Source organism: Brachyistius frenatus, unplaced genomic scaffold (assembly GCF_029030835.1).
Source record: "Brachyistius frenatus isolate BFR_SWC_R1_liver_20210118 unplaced genomic scaffold, ASM2903083v1 Contig_17, whole genome shotgun sequence".
In the NCBI taxonomy this organism is placed as follows: Eukaryota; Metazoa; Chordata; class Actinopteri; family Embiotocidae; genus Brachyistius; species Brachyistius frenatus.
Window position 1 is genome coordinate 4037269 of NW_027210616.1, and position 20966 is coordinate 4058234.

The 20966-nt window shown below is 42.9% G+C and overlaps 2 protein-coding genes across 4 annotated transcripts; both read right to left on the minus strand.

Annotated features, from left to right (window-relative positions):
• Positions 1–73: 73 nt before the first annotated feature.
• Positions 74–17360, minus strand: tgfb5 (transforming growth factor, beta 5). 3 transcript variants are annotated; one of them, XR_011310742.1, is made up of 9 exons: positions 14219–17360; positions 12626–12789; positions 11974–12106; positions 11760–11870; positions 10370–10550; positions 9851–10004; positions 7372–7553; positions 1850–1878; positions 74–893 (listed from the first exon to the last, which is right to left on the minus strand). XR_011310742.1 is itself a non-coding variant. In XM_069694435.1 (8 exons), the coding sequence occupies exons 1-7, from the start codon at positions 14577–14579 to the stop codon at positions 7395–7397; spliced, it is 1263 nt and encodes a 420-aa protein (XP_069550536.1). In that variant the 5' UTR covers positions 14580–17360; the 3' UTR covers positions 74–1878; positions 7372–7394. The 3 variants fall into 3 exon arrangements, 2 of the variants coding, with proteins under 2 accessions (XP_069550536.1, XP_069550535.1); XM_069694435.1 differs by having other exon boundaries at positions 74–1878; XM_069694434.1 differs by lacking the exons at positions 74–893; positions 1850–1878 and having other exon boundaries at positions 5584–7553; positions 14219–17359.
• Positions 17361–17652: 292 nt separating this feature from the next.
• trmt112 (tRNA methyltransferase activator subunit 11-2) lies at positions 17653–20856 on the minus strand. The gene is made up of 4 exons (XM_069694450.1): positions 20664–20856; positions 19926–20027; positions 19069–19161; positions 17653–18094 (listed from the first exon to the last, which is right to left on the minus strand). The coding sequence occupies exons 1-4, from the start codon at positions 20736–20738 to the stop codon at positions 17993–17995; spliced, it is 372 nt and encodes a 123-aa protein (XP_069550551.1). The 5' UTR covers positions 20739–20856; the 3' UTR covers positions 17653–17992.
• Between the last annotated feature and the right edge of the window lie 110 nt (positions 20857–20966).

The following is a 20966-nucleotide window of genomic DNA, read 5'->3' on the forward strand; positions in this document are numbered from 1 at the left end:
GATATCCAGATGTGACGGAACGTAACAGTCCACATCAGAGCTGTGGGTTTACAGCAGACTTTACACTCCTGGCAGTAAGAGGACACACACTTCACGCAGATCTCGCCATCATGAATGTGGCTGGTGTCCAGGATCTTTTACTATTTATGGTTAGCCTCACAAAATCATCTCACAAATTTTGTTAAAACTATGAGCTGGTTTTGAATAAGCAGGTTGCTTCAACGTTGTTCCCCAGAATATATGACATGAATCTAAATAAAGAGACAAATCTTAGAATGATTCGTGCTTAACTTTAAACTGGACCACACCTGGTGGAAACACTTTCAGTGGTTTCAGGAGGCAATTAGACACGTCATTATCCAGATAACAATAAACATAATTATCAACTTTGTTGATTTTGCTTTTAGCTGCTAAGCTCAGTCGATTCTCGGCAGACATACTCGACGCTAAATCTCAGATTAAAGCTGGTTTTGTGAGGCTAACTTCAGGGGAATGACTACGAGGTTTAAATTCAGTGTAGGGTTTCCCACAGCAGTCGGCCACCTCACTTGAAAGAAGACAACTTCTGCTAACATGAGAAAAAAAGCTCTACACTTTTGTAAAATCGAAAAACATCAAAAGGGAGAAAGAACAGGGGACATATTTTACACAGTAAATTACATATATTTAAAGTGTGTTGAGGTCTTCATGTACTAACTAAATTGATGACACTGTGCGTTAGGATCTGGGTGGCTCACCACCTCGGCTAAAAAAAAAATCCTGGGGGAAAACCCTGCGATGGGTGGAGACCCGGAACCACAACAACAGAACATCAGTCTCAAAGCACGGCAGGGCCATTATTCATCGTCAGACCTCCATGTAACGCTGTCTCACAGGTCCTGACGACTGAAAATCTGCAAGATAGAAGTCGTTTTGCGGGATAAAGAAAACTTCCCCGAAAATTCTTTCATCTGCTGGTTAATGAAACTGCTCTTCAATATTTTCAAGGGTTAAAAAGGGTCAAATAAAAACCAGCTTCGTGCTCAAAGAAAGCACACAGATGTTTGTCTGGCTATTAAAGCAAAACTAAAGTTATTTGTAAGTTTGTGGTGCGTACCAACGTTACTATCAAGTGTTCTGTCTTCAGTCACCACCGCGTGGCCACTTTCCCTCTTGGCTCATACTTTTTCAATGTTTTAATATTTTTAAAGACTCCTTTGCGACATAAATAACTGTGCAGGTTTCTGTGCACACGCCTTTCATGTGCTGTTTGTCCTCAGCTGAATCGGTGAGATACGTCATAATGTCTTGAAGTGACTCATTAAAGTGATCGTTATCAGACCTTTCCACACACACGCGTGCAAAGTGTTATTTGATATTAAACTGAACTCCTTGGCAGATACTTTTGTTATATAACTGACATTTTCCTTAAAGGTTCCATGTGGAGTTTTGCTATGATGCAATGTTTGTACATGTCGATTGTTCATGTGTATGCACACTAGGACATGCACTGATGCAACACACACTCCAGCCAATGATTTCACATTATTCCACTGATCAATAGATGGCAGCAACATGCCAAGAAACACGCAAATGCTCCAACAAAGACAGTGAAGACGACAGAAAGGCTAGTAAACACGGATGTAAACAATGTGGGTTGCAAACTGTAAAACTTTTTTATAAGGAAGAATATGCATTCAACAAGTTTGTTAGACCTCAAGGAAACACAGAATGTGTTTTGGCGACTGACGGTGAAGAAGAAAAACTCCACAGTGTGCTTTTACACAGCACAAAGCCTGCAGTGCCTAAGCAGTGATGCTGAGTGATATAAAACCAGTTTGTACCTCTAAACTGTGCCCTTTTGTCTTACCATACAGTGCAACAATATCGAAGCAGTTCCTGAAACAAAAACAGAAGCACAATATCAAGAGAGAGAGAGATTAAAAAAAACACAAAAAAAAAACAATGTTAATTTCCCGTCTCTGAACCCTGTTAAGATTAAAGTTCAGTTTATATACTGCATACAGTCTAAAAATGGCTGGTTTCCACTGTAGAGCAGCAGATTTTAAATGACCTGAACCCTAAACGTCCTGAATGAACTTTTGGTGGATTTGGGATAAACAATCAGTTCCTGCTTACTCAGGAGCAGGAACTACGACATGAGTCTATCGTGGCACTCTGCCCTTCACCATCGCCAAAATAAGTAACTGACTGAATCCACTCTGATTCAGGCTCCCACATATTTTTTCACTTGTTGACAGATTCCTGGAAGGAGAAGTAGATTGCTCAGAGTGGTGAGCTGACTATGACCTATCAGCAATATTTTCATAGTCCTGAAACTATGAAGGATGTTTTTACTGTTTCTCTAAAATTATTTTAATTCTTCTTAATATACAATTTATATGATACAGGGCACTGTTGGGAAAGAGTAAGATGCTTAAATTGAGAGCCCTTTTATCTTCAAAAAAGCCCCACCAAACGGAACAGTTAAAGTCACTAAAGTTGCGTTTCCATTACAGGAACCTTCCCCAGAGACTTGGAACCTTTTGAGGAACTCAGTTCCTCTAAGTGCATTTCGTACTTTCCAAAGTTTAGTAAACTTTGGAGGATGGCACTTGCTGCTCTGAACTTCTCTGATTGATCAAGTACTCAAAGCATTTTATTTCAAGTGCCATTATAAAAAATATTTGGCCGCAAAGCTGTTTTTTATCCTAGGTGAATATGTCCACTGAATTTAACGTGCCACACTCCAGTCCTGTATGTATGTACACATATAAGCTAGTTTGCCAACTGACTTGCCCAATCCTTGCAGATCAATTAAACTGCTGTGGAAATGCAGATAACAGTGGGATGATGGAACTTTTAAGTTCTTTTAAAAGTGTCCTCCGTTACAGTGCGAAACTTTATCACCGCTGAAAAAAATCTCGATCTATTTTCAATTGCTAACTCCCGATTTAGCCCTTTGCTAACTCAAAGGGTGATAAAATAATTCAACTGTGCGACTCTAGACTTCACAAATGTTATCATCACACCGGCGGTTCAAAGTTAGTTTGCAGGTGTTGTGACAACTTTTATTTTATTGATCTGAAGTTGTACAGCCTCGACAGTCGACACAGAGTAGGCAACGGGTGAGCTTACGGCGTAAAAACGTGTCGATAGTGTTTTTGTAATTACTCTCACTGAGAGAAGGGGGACTCAAAAGTTTTGCGCTGTAGATTTAAATCTAAACCCTCAATCTGAACAATGTAAATATTGGCTTGTTTTTTTATTCTGTCGAATATTTGGCTCGTCACCTTTACAAAAGTGTTTAAGTGCAACATTTTTTATAAATTGTGCTCTGAATAACAACAAATTAAAGAACTACAAGTTTACACGTCTACTAATGTTTTTTCCCCCTAAATTTTATGTGGAAAACATACAGAGTAAAAAGTTACTCTCATTTTAAAATTTCTGAATTTTAAAGTGAGTTTTTATTGTTGATCACTGTTTGCGGCTAAATAAATCATTTGGGCATGTTCCACCTCACCAAGTCAGCGTATAATGAACAATGTGACTTTTTACAATCACCACCAGATAGACCGAACTGTCAATAAACCAAACAATATATCACTCTTTACCTTAAATTGAATCAGCCTGCTATGCATTTATGGAAAGAGAAAACAGAAATGACGCCCTCATCTGTTAAAGAAGAGAACAGCCAGGACCCTGTGGGTTTGGCCGCCCTGTCGGGCCTCAAGTACACCTCTGGTCTCCAAGTCTGACTGCTCCAAGGATACAGCTTCAATAATGCTGCGGCCACAGATCAGTATCTTCTGTTTACTCCTGTGTCTCGTTGCCACTCTGTTGCTTGTCTAACTTTATATGTTGTGTTTATGGTGTCCTGTTGCCCCGAGAGCTGTGTTTTAATTTAACTGCTGGAAATAAATAGGAATGGCTTCAATCTAGTCGTGTCCAAACCGTAAAGGTGCAAGAGAGACGGGACCGCCTCCTGTTATTCTTAAGAAAGATTTACAGCACGTATCAAAGGCTTCTACATTCTGGTCAGTATAGGAAGGGTGGGTGAGTGTGTCAAGAACCAGGCCCATGGATCATGACATATTTTCGCCGGATATGTATGTATGGGTACGCACACCCTCCCTTCTCAAGGTCAAAGGCACAGATGTAGTTTATGAAGAAAGAAGTGTGTGTGTGTGTGTGTGTGTGGGCGGGGGGCGATATTCACAGCACACGTCCCTCCCAAGGACAGAGGGACCCAGTGTTAGACGGAGCAGGGCGCTCTACCGTGGGATAAGTACAGGTTGGATATAGCAAGGGGTAGTTAAGTGTAAAAGACTAACAGATGCTGGGGCTAGTTTACTCAGAGGGGAGGGAGCCGCACCACATCTCGAGCCCTGACACCCCAACACACACCCCAACACACACACACACACACACACACACACACACACACACACACACACACACACACACACACACACACACACACACACACACACACACACACACACACACACACACACACACACACGCTGCATTTTCAGTGCGGCTTAGCAAAACAATTTTACTGCGATGGCTGCACAACAGTTTGTATCTCTTTAAGCTATTTTAACAGCAGAAGCTGCTTGGCTACAAACTTGGCTCTTTTCAGTAAAGAAATGGGTATCATTGAATTCAACTTCACAACATTAACGGGTCAATTCACCAAAATGATGATCAAATATACACCCTGCGTACCGTTAGAGGGTTTGTAGACACTCATTTCTGAGATCTCTGCCCACATCCCAACACACAGGGTCTCTACATTTATATTTGAGCTATCCCTTACCTTAATTCTAACCTTTCCACAACATCTCTGGACCTGGTGAATCTGGCTCTGCAGTGAGCAATACTTGATTTAAGCAGCTCTGTAAAGCTGTAAATATGCACAGTGGTCGAGCATGTTAAACATGTTGACGTTAAGCACATATAATGTTTCCATTCTCTCTATTTTAGTTAGTTAACAAACATTAGCCTGTTAGCAGCTGCCACTAACCAAGCAGCAATCAACTGTGACGTCACCCAATGATTTGTGAACTGCCCCTTTGAAGTTCAAGTTTCACATTTTGGCCCTTACCATCTTGAGTATTTGAAGCGGTTTGGAGCCAGAAGTGACCATATTCGGACGAGCTGGGGGGAGCGAGCGGTGATCGGCAACCCCAGGGCACTACGCCCGCCCTCCTATAGCGGAAACCTGACTGCACCGCAGGCCTGTCAATCAAACAGACAAGCCCCCAAACATATTGCTTTTTGAAGCCTAATATCTAATTATTGATGGCATTTTTTTTTTCAGATAGAACTTCAGGAGACTAAAAAGGAGGACTGACTTTCACAAACGACACCAAAATGACTTGAGGAAAAAAATGGAAAAAAAATTAGCTTAACAACAAACCATGAACTCTGGGCTGTGAATACCACAAGAGGGTGGCGTTCATACATTCTGGTGTACAAAGTAAATACGACCCCAATGAATGCAGCATTAAACCAACATAAGGACTTAAGAGTTAATTGAATACATTCTGAAAACAGGCATTCAAAAATATTCCTCATGATGAGGAGTTTGGACTTTTTTTCAATTACTGCATTGTTACTCAGATATCTAAAAGTCTGGGCAGCGTGGCCACAAATCAACAGGGTTTGTGTTGTTGTTGTTATTTGGGTAAATCAATCCTTTGATCTACCCTGCACACTCATTTAGAACAGCAGTTACATAAAGTGTTGACCAGAATAATGTTCGAGGTATCCAGTTACACAATGTTATTGCCAGCAAATTCAAAATGAATATTTCCTGTGGTCGTGGCAAAACTCCAGTAGATGCGTGAAAACCACTTGCCCGTTTAATACATCTATAACTGGATGTTGTTGTGACAACTGAGTATTTGTCGCTTCGTATTTAACTAAAACTTTATTGTCAACCAGAGTTTCAACAAACACACACATAAAAAAACCCACAAAAAAACCCCACACATCTCACTTTTTAGCAGGGTCACAGAGAGAACATCTGCAGATGTTTTTCAGACACAATGACAAAAAAAAAATTCACAATAAAACCGGGGCAATGATTTCTGTGCTATCATGCATGACCTCACCAACCACACACACACACACACACACACACACACACACACACACACACACACACACACACACACACACACACACACACACACACACACACACACACACACACACACACACACACACACACACAGTTGCTCTCTGTCTCCCTCTCACACAAACCACTGGCATACCAGAGAGCCTATATTTAAAATGAGCCCTTGGGATGTTTTTTATTTTCAGCATTTAGACATTCTATCAAACGTGGTCAATGTGGATACTTGGGTGTAGAGAGAGAGAGACTCAGAGTGAACCAGTCAGGCTGATGGTAAACATGGGTATGACAAAATATACCCACAGCAGAGGATCAACAATGAGTCAACAACTTTTTACAATAAGATAATGAATGCACGTCGAGAAAACGAGCACGCGAGTGTGATTATGGAATGTTTGAGCCAGACCCAAATAGTTACAAATTTGCTAAGGCTGCAAAATACCACCTTCCAAACTTGTAGCCGTTCCAAATGCAGCCCTATCGTCCCACGTCTCATTTTCAAAGCCTCTCTTTTCTCCCTCTCTCCTCCCACCACAAATCCCAGAACCTCCAGCAACAGAGAGTGAGAGAGAGAGACAGAGGAGATGAGGGGAGAATTTAAATCTGGCGTTCCGTGAGTGGTCGGGTCGGTGTCTGGAAATCTTTCACATCCTGTTTACGCCGGGCAGATTTGAGCCCGGGACCGCAGAGAGCTGGCAGGGCCTGTGCCTGGACACAGCTCCTCTCTCTCTCTTTTCTATCTGTTCCCTTCCTCCTTCGCCTAAAGATCTCAGTCTGCAAACCTTTCCACGCCGCCCCCTTCCTATCAACACCGTCAGACCTAAAGCAAACAGGGGCACGTCTGGCTCGCTCCGCTGCCCACGGCCGCAGGAATACGACGGAGGTGGAATCAAAATCCTGATAAAAAAGGATCCTTTTTTCTGCAGCAGGCGGACCAAGCATGGCCAAATCACACAACACCTCCTTTTAATTCTCATATCCAAGTACAGGTTTAATAGAGCTATGGTGTCATATTTACAACAGAAGGTTCCAGAGAGTGAAGTCAAACGATGGGAGCCTGTTAGTGATGGCAGCAAAATCCTGATATGCGAGTCAGGTAGCATAAAAAATAACATCTAAAGAGTCTGCTAAAGGTGATCAGACGGCAAAGCTTAATGATCAGAGGATCCATCTGTCCTTTTTTTCCATAAGAGAGAACCAGTTTGTAGTTTTAGTCCTGTCATCTTTCTCTCAGTCTCCCTCACCTCTTCGTCTGGGCTCGTCTTCCTCAGCGGCACTTGCAGGATTTGACGACCATATTGGAGAGCTGCTCAACACGTGGTGTGCGGCCTATGAAGTACATGATGGTGAGGGGCTCCAGGTCCTGAGGAACACAGCAGGGTGTGGCGGAGGCCTCGGGGTTCAGCTTGTTGTACAGGGGCAGGATCTGACCAGGGAGCACAGACCAAGACACGTTAAAAACTCATAAAGTATATTTTCTCAACCAGTCTATCAGTTTGAACGATGAGGTCCTGCATCAACACAACGTTTTGCGCAAGTTTGAGCAGTTTTGGTTATTAAATGTACAAATTGTGGGTTTCTTTCTTTCTCATTGTCAGTCATAGGATTGAGCTGGAAACATCATCTGAGTTACAAAGAATAAACAGCATGCCTGTAACTATGCGTACAACACAGAGGACTATATGTGTGTGTGTGTGTGTGTGTGTGTGTGTGTGTGTGTGTGTGTGTGTGTGTGTGTGTGTGTGTGATTGTGCACACATTTGCCTCTCAGGTTTATCGACAGAAGCTGCTGGACTCATAAAAAGGAAGATAAGTGTTGTGTCAACAGTCCGAGCTGAGGCTATTAATCCAAGCAGAACAAGAGCCCAGACTCCACTCCTACAAGCACTGCAGACGCAGCGATGCGGCACACAGAGGAGGATGAAGTTCAGTATCCATTAAACTAAAGGTGGCCATCTCATTAACAGAGGGAGTCAGCACACTGACAGCATGGACAGCTTTAAAATTCATCAGCACCAAGGAGACAGAGTACGTCGCCTGAGATATGACATCATACAGGAAAGAGGTTTGCAGTGTTGATATGTTGCATTGTGCTAATATACAGATTAAAGCTCCTTTTCTCAAATTCACAACACCAGCCATTAAAAACGCCATCGTAAAAATTGGTGTTTACATATGCTGTATATACAGTATATGTATAAAGAATATTGGCCGATGTTTCAATATATCCGATTTTTTTTTAACTCCCTAATATCGGTAACACCCCCAAAAATCTGGTATTGGTCGGGCTCTAATTAGCACCCAGAGCAGTCCAATTTAGGGCTGTTAATCTTCGCTATCAAATTATATTGGCCTACGTTTTATTTATAAAAGAGCAGGATATTCTCTCCTGATGATGCTCATGTACTGTTAGTGTGTCCTACGTCACTGACTTTGAGTGCCAGTCAAGAATAGCGATCGAGGCAGCGGCACACTGGCAAGAAAAAAACGTAGAGAAAATTGGCGAGATTACTGCTTTTGACAATAATTTCTGCAAAATAATAAACTATTATTACACAGATAAAAGAGTTGTGCTTTAAATATTTGCAGCCCATATTTTTTGGCCCTTAATGGGAAAGAATTTGGACACCTCTGCTATTACCTCTATCTTTCAGCATCTCTTTCTTTCTCTTTCAAACAGTTCAACATCTCCAACAATAGCTGCCAAACTCCACTGAACTAAAACCACATTTTGAACTGGAGCAAAATGTCTCATTTAAAAAAATGTAAGTGTTACATAAATGAGACATTCCGACATGTTAGAATGACGCACATGAAGTATGGACACGTAAAAGCTAAAGGTTCTGGAAGAGTGCGTGAAGCTGCAGGCGGAGCAATGAGCTGAACGAGACACGGTGTTTTGCATGAAGCTATATGTTCTGTAGTAAATAGGCTTCTGTGAGGTGGCAGCCCATTTATGACACTGGGGTTAACCGATCTTAGCTAACCGTGGTGTGTAGTCACCACAAACAATGCACATGAAGCTCATTTCAGGGAAATCGTCACCCGCATTTCAAACTTTCTGTGCATTAAAGCCAGGCTGAGAGTTGATTGGAGTTTGGTCCAAACCAGAGTGTTTTACCAGAGAGTCAGAGGAGCTACTGTGATTTTTCTGCTTATATAATTTGTCTGTCTCTGCACTGACAGGCCTGTCACTGTTTCCACTCAAATGATTCAGCACATAAGGTCAGAAGAAAATATAATGTGGAAAAAAGAACATATTAGTCTTTGCTTGAACCTTGCTAGAGGGAAGTCGGAGTTATTACTCTCAGTTGTGGTCTGATGCACTTGGAGAAGCTGTAGGAAGTCAAAAAATGAGCTGCTAATATCAAGGAACTTGTGTCTGGACTCGGCCACACATAAGGCTGCGATATTGTCTTAAATATTTTTATGTTAGTGACAGCACACTGGCTACAAGACCAAAGCAGCACTTGATTTAACACCTTTCTTTAACAAGCAAAAGTCAAACTTCTCAAGTGTTAATAGCCGACCAAACACAATAAGTCATATTTTAAATAAAACAGTCTTTTGTGGCAACAGTTTGATATATATCAGGAACTTTCCGATCAAAGAATAATTAATCGGACCAAGTGTTTGATGTACATTTTCACTGGTTGGGTTTAAGATTCAGCAGAGACCTGGTTATACGTCACCTCACAGAAATAGATGACCCCTGAAACTCACCATGTTGTAGTGGTTGTTGGCACTCCAGAGGTACGGACAGTTGCCGGCACAGAAATTGGCTTTGTAACCTTTTGGCTCGTGGATCCACTTCCAGTTGAGGTCGCGTCTGAAGTCGATGTAGAGCGAGCGCAGGCAGCAGCCGTGGTCCGAGCCGCTGGGACACAGAGACAGACACACCACACGCATTTCAACTCTCATCCTGCACCTCAACGTCCAAAGACACAAACCAAATGTCGGGTCACGGGAAAATTACCACAGGTCACCGGTGAAGAACCAGCCATCAAAAGGTAATGACTATGCAAGGCTACCAGAGTTTTCCCCTGCAGCGTGAGGTAGTCTAAATAAAACGCAGTCGATAAACACAATGTCAGTACTGTTAGTTTTGCTGCACAATAGCCTGCAAAGTGGGTCAGGAGAATTTTTTTTAATTTCAGAATTATGAAACTACAAATCCCAGAGGAGTGTCGCTGCTGTCAGTCAATCACACAAAACCGCGCGAGTGGCTGGTCGGCGGCCTACCGGGAGCAGGTTGTGGTGTCTGTGGCGGCCGCCCTCTTCTTGCGGTTCTTCTTGGCTGGGTTGTCCACTCTGTCGCTGGGCAGCAGGGTGAGGATGAGGTGGGGCGTCTTGGTACTGAAGTCCGCCTGGCCTTTAACCTGACCGGGCTTTCTCATCCGACGAAGCCGCTCATCGTCCACACCTACAGAGAGCAGGGTGACAGTTTGTGAAGTGGTTCTTGTCACAGGATAAATAAGTCACAAACTGATTAACAAGAAAGGACATCAGAAAAAAAAAAACATACTCTGCAGCACAAATGATGTGTATTTTTTCAGCTCCTTCTCTAATCTTCATTGTTTTTGTGGCAAAATACAAGATCGTTTTCTCTTTAGAGTTGTAAAAACTACTCCAAGGAAACAATCTGTTACGGAAAGTGCTCACAACTGAACATTTGTGCATTCTTTGTCGGGTTTGTGGGCGGACATTACTTCATTTTAAAGGGTCACCAGCCAAAAAAGTTGACAACTGTTAAGTGGTAGCTTTGATTTATTTGTCTTTGCACAATTTAAAATCCAGAAAAATGTAGTAGTTCATATTGAGTATTAACTTTTCGTGTTTTTCTGAGATAATTTTATTCTACGAGTTTTCAACACTGCTGAACAAATATGAAATAATGTGATACAGATGTTTCCGAGACCAGGAATGGTGGCCTGACTTCATGTTTTTTTCTGGCTCTACGGGAGCTCAAAACAAGCCCCCGCTTGTCTTACATCAGAGTCACAAGTGTGAAAAACCCCAGACTTGGCTCAGCGGAGTGTAAATCTTGAGGAAAGTGTCATAATTTGGGGGCATAAATGAAGCAACGCAGGCAGACTGGTATTCAATAATATCAGAGTGGGTAAGAACAGTTTCTCCATTATTCCTGCACGATAGTGTGTAAGTGACTCATTAATCATGTTGGTGGAGCCACACAGAACACACCTCACTTCATGCTCACATCTCGTGACCTGCAGGATCGTTGCTGTGATAGCAAATCTCCCACTTTTTCCATCTGTTAAGTGTGCATTTCTCATCTTAATGGCCTCTGGGATAAAACTGAAGTTTGACATCATGTTTTAGTTCTTCAAATCGCTGCCCCACTGGCATCTACATAGAGTGGCAGCAGTCATCAGAAAAGACTAAAATTCTCATGATCAGGCTGAATTAAAATGTAGGTCTTTCACTAAATGTCTATGAAGCGAAACAGGCTGTCTTCCTGGCCTAGAATATTTCTGTAAGAGGTGCATTTAGTAAAAATGAGTCACAGCCTTTAGAAAGCTGAACTAATCATCCACTCTGCACATAACTGTAAGAGTAACAAGATTTTGTTAATCACAATATGCAGTGAAAAAACTAAAGAACTGTCACAAACCAGCAAACAGGGCCTCCAGCTCCTCACTTTTGTTGGGAACGATGTTGTTGGTGGATGGGACGAAGGTGCAGCAGGGACAGTGGACGCCCAGTTTCAGGCCCAGATTATTCTCTGAAGTAGACAGCAGAAAAAAGGGACATGTGTGGGGATGAACTATACAAACAATGTTGAACAGATCACGACGGGGAAAAGGCTTGTCGGGGCTGAAGCTGACCTGGATCTGACACCCAGTCCTTGACGGTTTCGGTGACCTCCACAGAGATCCAGGCTCCTTTAGTCCTCAGCTGAACTGTGCGGGAGTCGATATAACGTTGAGTGGAGGTGCTCTCTTTGTCTGGTTTTAGAAACTGACCCAACAAACACAGAGCAGGACAGTGACGGAGCTGATGCAGACATACACGTTTACTTTTTTTTACCTGTAAATATCAGTTCACCTTCTCAATCCCTACATAAGAACACATATTTTTGTTACCTGAATAATAGATGATCTCCAAACCTGTCATCAGGCCTGTAAATTATGACGGCCCACTTTTGCACAGCTAGTATTTTCTGTGAGTGAGAAAAGTCTCCCTGAGGCCAAAATATAAATGGCTTAATTGGGGGAAGATTTAGTGTCATAATAGTCTAGTTGACCTGCAGCCAAAAATGCAGGGAAACTCTTGGGTCGGCTTCTTTCAAAATAAGATGAGACAAATGTGGCCTGAAGTGATTTTAAGAAGCTCGGATTCAGTGTCTCCTTCAAAATAAAAGACAGATCAATCTGTCTCCCACTGAGGTTGACGGTTACACTCTGGTTTGGTTGTTCTGCTGGTTTCAAAGCAGTAAACAGGTGTTTCATGGCGACTTGGTGTCACTCTGCTGGTTACCTGGTAGATCTCCACTCTCTGCTCTGAGGCCCGGGCCTGCGGGTTGGGAGCTCTGAAGATCCTGAACTCAGCCTTGACCAGGGTGCTGTTGGTCAGGTCGACTCCGCTGACGTCAAATTGGACCACTCTGTAATGGGGGTTGGGTGCTGCTGGCTGCACCACATCTGGACAGAGAAAACAAAGCTCCAACAACATGTCGTGTCTTCAGACAATGTTGTATTTATACTATTGGTTAAAACAGCACTGAGGGACTGATGCATTGTCTCGGACATAATTAAACTGCTGATGAGCATCTTGAAACTAAATTATAGGTTTGTCCACAGTGACTAAATGTATCGGGTCTTATGTTTAATAAAAGGGTGATTGTTGTGTTCATGGGTTTCACCTACCACCTAGTTATTATCTTCCATGCACCATTAATCTGAAAATCTTACAAATAAGGTTCATCAACACCACGTTTTTTCTTTTAACATGAAATCTGGCTGCTGCCAAACACAGCTGGCAGTTTGACTATATAAAGCTGCTCTGACCCACTCAGAGAACGGAGTGCCTTGCTCGACGGCACATCAATGGTAGTTTTTTACAGTTTTACTTGGGTGGAGCTGGGCAGTGGCTCACAGAAGTATCTCTAGTTAAAAGATCAAATAACAAGCAAACTTTTTATTGAAAAATATTCAAGTAGTTGGACTAGAGTTAAAAGCTCATTTTTAGAAAATTCTCAACCTCAGAAAGAAATATTGTACTTTTTATTCCCCTTACTGACAACTCTGAATAGTAGTGCTCTTATCAAGAAATATATATACATGTAGTATCTTCTTTAGATCAGAATAATTATAAAGTCTTTGTGAATGTATTTGTGAACGTATCTCCTCCTTTGGACATCCACAACTGTATGCCGATGTACAGAGAAATTAGAAAAAAAAAATACAGTAAAATGCAGTTATAATTTGTCTTTATAGTGAGTTACAGTTGTTGACAAATAATGTAAACGAACAAACATAATGTCGGTCTAGCTCCTCATCCTACATTATAGTATGTATTTTGTTATATATGTATCTGCTAATAAATGCTAAACGGGGACCTACTGTATAAACTATAGTACGTTTCAACAGACTGAAATGCCGAACCAGATATAGAGCAGTCAGAAGCAGCAGATCCATTAAATTGGTGATTATTAAAACTAGTTCTGTGTTTAACTTTTAACATGTCAATGTAGCTACTGCAGTGCTGCACCTTTGTAAAGGGTGATGTTTACATATTGATTGTTTGACTTTAGTAGGGTCTGAATAAGATCAGCTAGAGCTGATTATGGTGAAGCCTCTTCCCTCACTTTACAGGGAGGATGATGCAACGTTTAATTTATAATTTACAATTGATATGTTATGATTAGGCAAAATGTTGGAACACCTTTTTTTTTTTTTTTACCTATTTAGTCTTTAAAACAAACTATTAAAACTCACAACTAAAGGACGTCAAGGCCAGTGATTAAGATCAAGAAACCACGGACACCATTAGGCCTATATAACTTCTTCAGAGACCCCTGAGGACCCCGTGCCACACATCGAGAACCCTTGTCATACATCACAGACTCACTTGTGTCGGTGCGGAGGGGCTGCATGTCAATCCTCTGTACTTCTTTGGCGTAATAGTCCTCCTCGCTGCTCTCGCGCTCGCACGCGGACTCGGCCAGACGCGCGCGCTCCTTCAGCAGCTCCCGCGTGCTGTTGTAGAGCAACATGACCTCCGGGGGCACCGTGCCGGACGGCGGGTCCTCGTCCTCGTCGTCCGGCGGGTTGCGGATACGCAGCTTGCTGAGGATCTGACCGCGAACCGCCTCGATGCGCCGAGACTTCTGCGCGTCCAGGTTTATGGACTGGCACGTGTTGAACCCCTCCACCAGCAACACACCGGAGAACCGGAGCAGCAGCAGCAGCGAGAGACGGGGGAGCCACATTGTCCGCTGAGGAACAGAGATCACCGGGGTGGGCTGTCGCAAGCTGCGTCTCCGAACCGAGCGCGAGGAAATGTGTGCGTAAAACCGAGCGTTAAACCAGCAACTCTGAAACTTGGGCTGAAAAGACTTGTTTAACGAACCCAAATATCCACTTCTAATAGGTTATTTTGGTCGAAGCCACTTCATGTGGAAGAGGAAAACCACACCGGCTGACTTCACTTCTTCTATGGTAAATTCACAACATTTTCATCCATGCGCCCGCCTGTTTTTACGCCATACACACAACGACGCATTGTCACCACGTCTTCAGACTCTACATTTAAATTACTAAATGTAAATAGGTTACATTTAATGATAAAAAAAACAAAAACAAATCAGAACTAGAAAATGCTTGTACAACACACTCCGACCAAACTCCAATGTAAACCCCTTAAATTTAGTGATTGGAAATTAGGCTTCAGTTCCAGTCTGATGCGCTCAGAGCTCTGGTGTCCCGTGCCGGTGGGAGCGCGCTCTCTGCGTGTAAAGGTGAAGATATTTAACAACAGTCTGACCAAAAAGTTAAGAGTTTTATCCGTCTCCGTTTTCCGTTGTCCATCCTCGGATAATTAAATAGCTTTTAGGAGCTCAGAGTCCTCACAGGAGCTCAGCCCATGTCGCAAATCCTCCAAACCAAAACCTGAGCGGCGCACTTTATCTGAGGCAGCGCGGCTCCCGAGCTTTCACCTCCAAAAGACCCAGCAGTGGAGCAAAAAATCGGCCCATATCCTCTTCCACAAAATCTAGTTACAGCTTAAAAAAAACAAAAACCAATGAGGTCCTCCCATTCCCTGTTAAAGGTAAACAGAAAGTAGCTTGCTCTAAAACTTTGAAAAAAAAAAGAAAAAAAAGATTTATGTTGGAAAAACCACGGTGGGCCTGTTAATCCCCCCTCACATAAACATCAAAACACGGAAAAAAAAAAAGTCCGCCGACATAAAAAGAGTGACGCAGAAAACCATATGAAAGAAGTCCTTGTGCAGTGAATATTTAAAACGAGTCTTTACAGTGTGTTACAGATCCCTGGTCTAAATGAGCTCCGGTCTGATGTATGCAGGTCAGAAAGCTCTGCTGCAAACACGGAGACCTGCTGCATGATGTGACTCCATTATTCTGCAGATCCTCTGTGAGAATGGCACGGAGCTCCAGACAGAGAGAGTCTGGAGGGAGGGAGGAAGGAAGGGAGGAGGAGGTGGTGGTGGTGGTGGTGGGGCGGGATGCCACCAGAGCGAAGGCATGCGTGTGATTATGTAGGCAAAAGCCATCTTCCTCTCACCAGAAGAGGCACACACACATAGCTGCACATTTTGCAATTATTGTCTCCACAAAAATGCCTGCACCGCCCTCTCCCCGCAGGTAAGACGTCTCCATCGAGGCTTTGCCAGGGTTGAAGGGAGTAGTTCAGCATATTTAGGGCAGCAGCTTAAACGCTGGCCGTCAAAACAAGTGTAAACAAAATACCTGTGCCAGTGTCAAACCATATTCCGTGACCTGCCGTAAAGCGTGACCACGGGGCTTTTAACAGCGGGTGTTAAAAGTAGTGTAAGAAGGGCCAAATACCTGACAGTAGTCATTTAGATGCTGCATATATTTTGGTTCCATATCAAGGTGCAGTAAGTTGACAGTTGTGATTCTTCACTCCAATGTGGCTTCTGTTAATGTCCGAAGTTGAGAAACGCAAAGGTTTCTCCAACAGATGTCCTGACCCCACTGTGCCTTTAAACTGAGCAGTAATTTGCAATATTGCAGTTTTTACAGACACGTTTTTAGGCTGGACCCGTTGCCTGGCAACCAGATGAGATATGAGATCCCGGGAAGTTTTGGCCAAGAAATAGTCCGACCACAATACTGTATGTAAAGGTCCGACACACAGCTCCCCCGCAAAACTAGTAATAGTGGCGAGGGGCACTAATTAAATGAGCTACCGCGTGTTAATTAGAGTTCCTGATAGTTGAACTTTTGTTAGCTGTGGATCGAGGCACTGGAGCTTTTTGCTGAACTAATCTGAGCTAAGAGACTGTCAGTTTAGTTAGCTTCATATTTACAGTAAGATGAGAGTGGTATCTATCACTACCAAAAGGTAAATGAGACATCAAGGGGATAAAACTGAACCCTGAGAAATAACGCATATTAGTCCATTTTAACCTTTAAGGCAGCTTCAATCTGGACCTCAATGCCATTTCCTTCCAGCTTCGACTCCTCCCTGCTGACAGTTAAAGGCTCGTCCTAATTTTATTAAAATCCCTCCAAAGACAGGCCGTCCCTTTTTTTTTTATTTTTTTATCTTTATCTTTTCAAGCTTTCAATCTGGCTCCTTTCTTTTCTCTCTGTTCCTTCTCGGTCTCATTGTTAATTACAGCTCAGAAGTTGCAGAGGGCTGTTAATCTGTCAGGGGTGGCTTTTATTGCTGCTCTGCTGCCATCCCATTATACCGTTATTATAGTTGCGGGTGCAGGCCTGTAATTGCTGTAAGTACAAGGGAAAGGTAGGAGAGACTCAGGCTGCCTGGAGGCTTCTGGTCAGGGCAGCCCCCCCCCCTCCCTCCCCCTCTTCATCATCTGTCCTGGCAAAGGTTTCTATAGAAATGATAACACGCCTGCACACAAACACACTCCTGCCCCAACTTGACTGCAGCTGCTTCATCTCAGCGAGAAAATGATTGGAAAAAGACACTTCATTTGTCAACATGTACCTAAAATCTTTCTGTCAGTAAACTTACAAAAGACCAGGCACACGGTGGGGCGTCTCAGATCACAGGTGGGGTGCTGTGTGTGAGCTGTAAGAAGAGAGAGAGAGAGAGAGAGAGAGAGAGAGAGAGAGAGAGAGAGAAAGAAAAAAAAGACTTCTGGCCCGCCTGCTCTCTGCCTTTTTCCTCAAAGCCAAATATAGACAAGCCACTGCCACGTCATCTGGCCCTCAGCACTTTCTTAAACCCTGAGAGAGGGCGAGATGGGGTTCAGAGCCCGCCTCCCACAAGCACATCTGCAATATAACTGAATCCATATTTTCCACAGAAAGCTAACGATTTTTGCTGTCATGAAAATTTGGAGTTTTATTGAAAAAAAAAAAAAAAAAGACAAAGAAAAAGAAAAAGAAAAAACAAAGAGCACAAAAATAAATACAGATAAAACCACTGTGGAGGAGGGAGGGGGGTTACTCTCGGGAAGCATTTCCATCTGTTATTCTTCAAATCACTTCCCTCCGCTGGCAGAATCCACCACTTAAATCATAACTACAATCAAGCAAACAGTGCGGCCTGTTTTCTCATGGCACCAACTCAAACCAGAGTCCGACCTCTCTCTCCTCTGAGAACACGCCGTCCCATCTGAGTGACAGTTTGGAGGTTGGTGTGCGAGAACCGCTGAGAATGCCGTCTACACCTCGTCGTCGTTCAGTAGCATGTTGGGGATTCCTCTGGAGATCGGGAACTCTCGACCGGATTCAGGGCACTTCAGACAGCCCTCGATCACCTCCACCTGCAACACGCGCGCACACACACACACACACAGGCGCGAGATCACCACCAGATGTCACCGCAGAGACAAATATGGCCAAAGGTATACTGACACCCCTGTCACTATATTTCTGCTTTGGGGCTGGTTAGTTCGGTGTGTATTAAGCCTCTTGCACACCTTCCTCGTTTGGCCCAAAGTTTCAGACTTCAGTTTAGTCCGAACCAATATTTCAGGTGTGCACGGTGTACCGAATCATGGCCCGTACCAAGGGACCACCATTTTGTGCATCTAAAAGAGGTGATCTCGTGTGTGAACAGGATTCCTGCAAACTGAGCTGGCTGACATCCTGTTGGCTCCTCACACACATTAATGATGAATCAAATAGTACAAATAGTCGTCTCTCACTCCGAAGAATGAATTCGCTCTTTTACAGCTGTTCCTTTGAAGGCTTTGCTTGTAATATGAACGCAGTGATTGTAGAAATGCATTCAACGAATGGGTCAGACGTCCAGGATCCAAAGAATGCATTTTAGTGTCTGTTTAGTGTCATGATTGTAATGTTCCTCCCGGCATTGATTAAACTCCTGAAACTCATCTCATTTCAGCAAAGTAAAATATTTGGACGTCCCCCCCCCCCAAGAAAAGCGTAAGAAAGTCGTAAAGGAGCTTAACTGCAGCTCTGCACATTTTCTTCATAAAGTACGAGCGGTTCAATGAACAGTCCTCACCTGTACGTCCACCCAACCTGCTGTGGAACTTTGGACTGCTTATTTCTCTTTATTTATTCAGAAACGCTGCATGAATACGTTAACGAGGTTAGAAATAAAAGTATCACTGAAGAGGTCTTTAAATAAGAGAATGAATCCATTATTTAAGAAATGACAGCGGGTTAATTGAACATAGTTGTCGGCTGCAGGGCACATTGAACTACATTCACCAGAAATACAATTACGCACGGTTGTGAGGACTGACAGGAAGCTGCGTGAGCTCTTTACCTCCAGCAGCACTCGGTGCACTTTCTTCAGGAAGTCCTCATTTTTCTCGTATTCTGGCGCGAGCTCACCCGGCAGGTCCTGCCGATGACCCAACTGTGGAGGGAGGAGAGATCATAACACGGCTGCATATATAATCATTCCGTCATGTTTTACTCTTTTTTTTTTTTATACGTTTTAAGTATGTCCTTAGACTTTGAGATTCAACAGAGGCCCAGTCTGTCATCAATTTGTCAGATTCAGCAGAAACACGCGTTTGTCTGAATCTGACAGGTGGAGAACAGACCTTGAGCAAAACAATACAGTCTGCTCGGATCTAATTATTTGTTAATTAAACCCGGTGGTAAAAACAGACGTGTGTCCTAATAAGGCAAAGGGGGAAATAGGGCAATAGTTTATGCAACTATTCTCCAATATTTATACCTGCTGCATAATAATAATACACGTGCATATGTTGATAATGTTTACACCCGTCATCTGTGTTTTTCCATAGATTCGCTCCTTTATGTTTAAAGTAAAGATTTCTTTCCTACATTCATCTCCAACGTTCGCAGGTACCATGCATGCAGTGTTTGACATATTTTATAAACAACTGAGACCGAGACCAAACTCCTGTAATTAAAACAGTTGAAATAAAATAACAGTTTACTCTCTACGCAGCCCCTCCATTGTTTACGTCACAGAGAATTCAGTCGTCTTTAAGCTTTTGAGAGGACGTAAAACGCCCAAATACAAACCAATGTTTCAGAACATGCGACCTTGATTTAGAATCGATCGATGTTTTCAAATCAGAGAATAAACCTCTTTCACGTGAGATATTGCAGTGTCTCCTTGACAGTGTGTGGTGACGTCTGACTCGCCTCCTCTGCAGCCTTCACCAGAGCGTCCCACTCCAGTTTGGGGATCATCCGCGTGACAAACTGAGGGTTGAACTCCACCTCGTTCACCTTCACCTCAGTCGCCTGCACAGAGACCACAGCAAGGGGAAGAAACAAAGCAACTTGTCGAGTCATTAATGCTTTTAATTCCAGGAACGGCGTGCTGTCACATCAAAGTGAAGCGTCGAATTTTTAGGATGTTAGTGAAATCTTTTAATATAAAATGTTTGGAAAAAAAACCCAAAACGTTTCTCATCCCCTTGAGGGAATTATTGAGGGTGCCACAACATCTGTCTTCATAAAGCTCATGATGTTCAGTTTGAGGTGACGTAAACAAAAACAAAAGTGTACATTCAATGTCTGTAACTGGGTGGTTATAGTTAAAGGTGTTGTTGTGCTGGAATTAATTATATAAAAAAAAAGATGCGTTTCTATTTTTGTGTCGCAACACAACACAGTGGTGGAAAGTAACTCAGTACATTTACTCAAGTACTGTGTTGAAATACAATTTTCAGGTACTCGTATTTTACTCGAGTATTTCCATTTGATGCTGCGTCATACTTCGGTATTAATACTATAATGATGTCATGTGTAATAATCAGTCAGAGAGACCAAACCGGAACTTTTACGCGCTCATATTTCAGAACTCCGTTAAAACGCAGGACATTAAAAAGCTGAGCTGGTGTTAGCATTAGTCCCGCTGGGGTGTTCGCGGTTTACCTTGATGAGCAGCGGATATCCTTTAGTGACTCCCTTCACGTGAGACGTCAACATGTTGTGCGTGAGCAGCTTCATGTTTACAGACGGAGGCTGAAAAGTCTGAGAAAACTCACAAATTCAACGATACACAGACGGTTTTAATCTGTCATCTGCATTCAAGCTGCAGCGTTTACATGTGGACCGGAAGTGCCACTGGTGCATCACCCAAAAGACTCCCGAGGCTTTTACTGAGCTACAGTTGGTTCCTTGCTAGGAGCCATCATTTTTGTAAGTATTTTATTTTAATAAATCTCTCGTGGATGC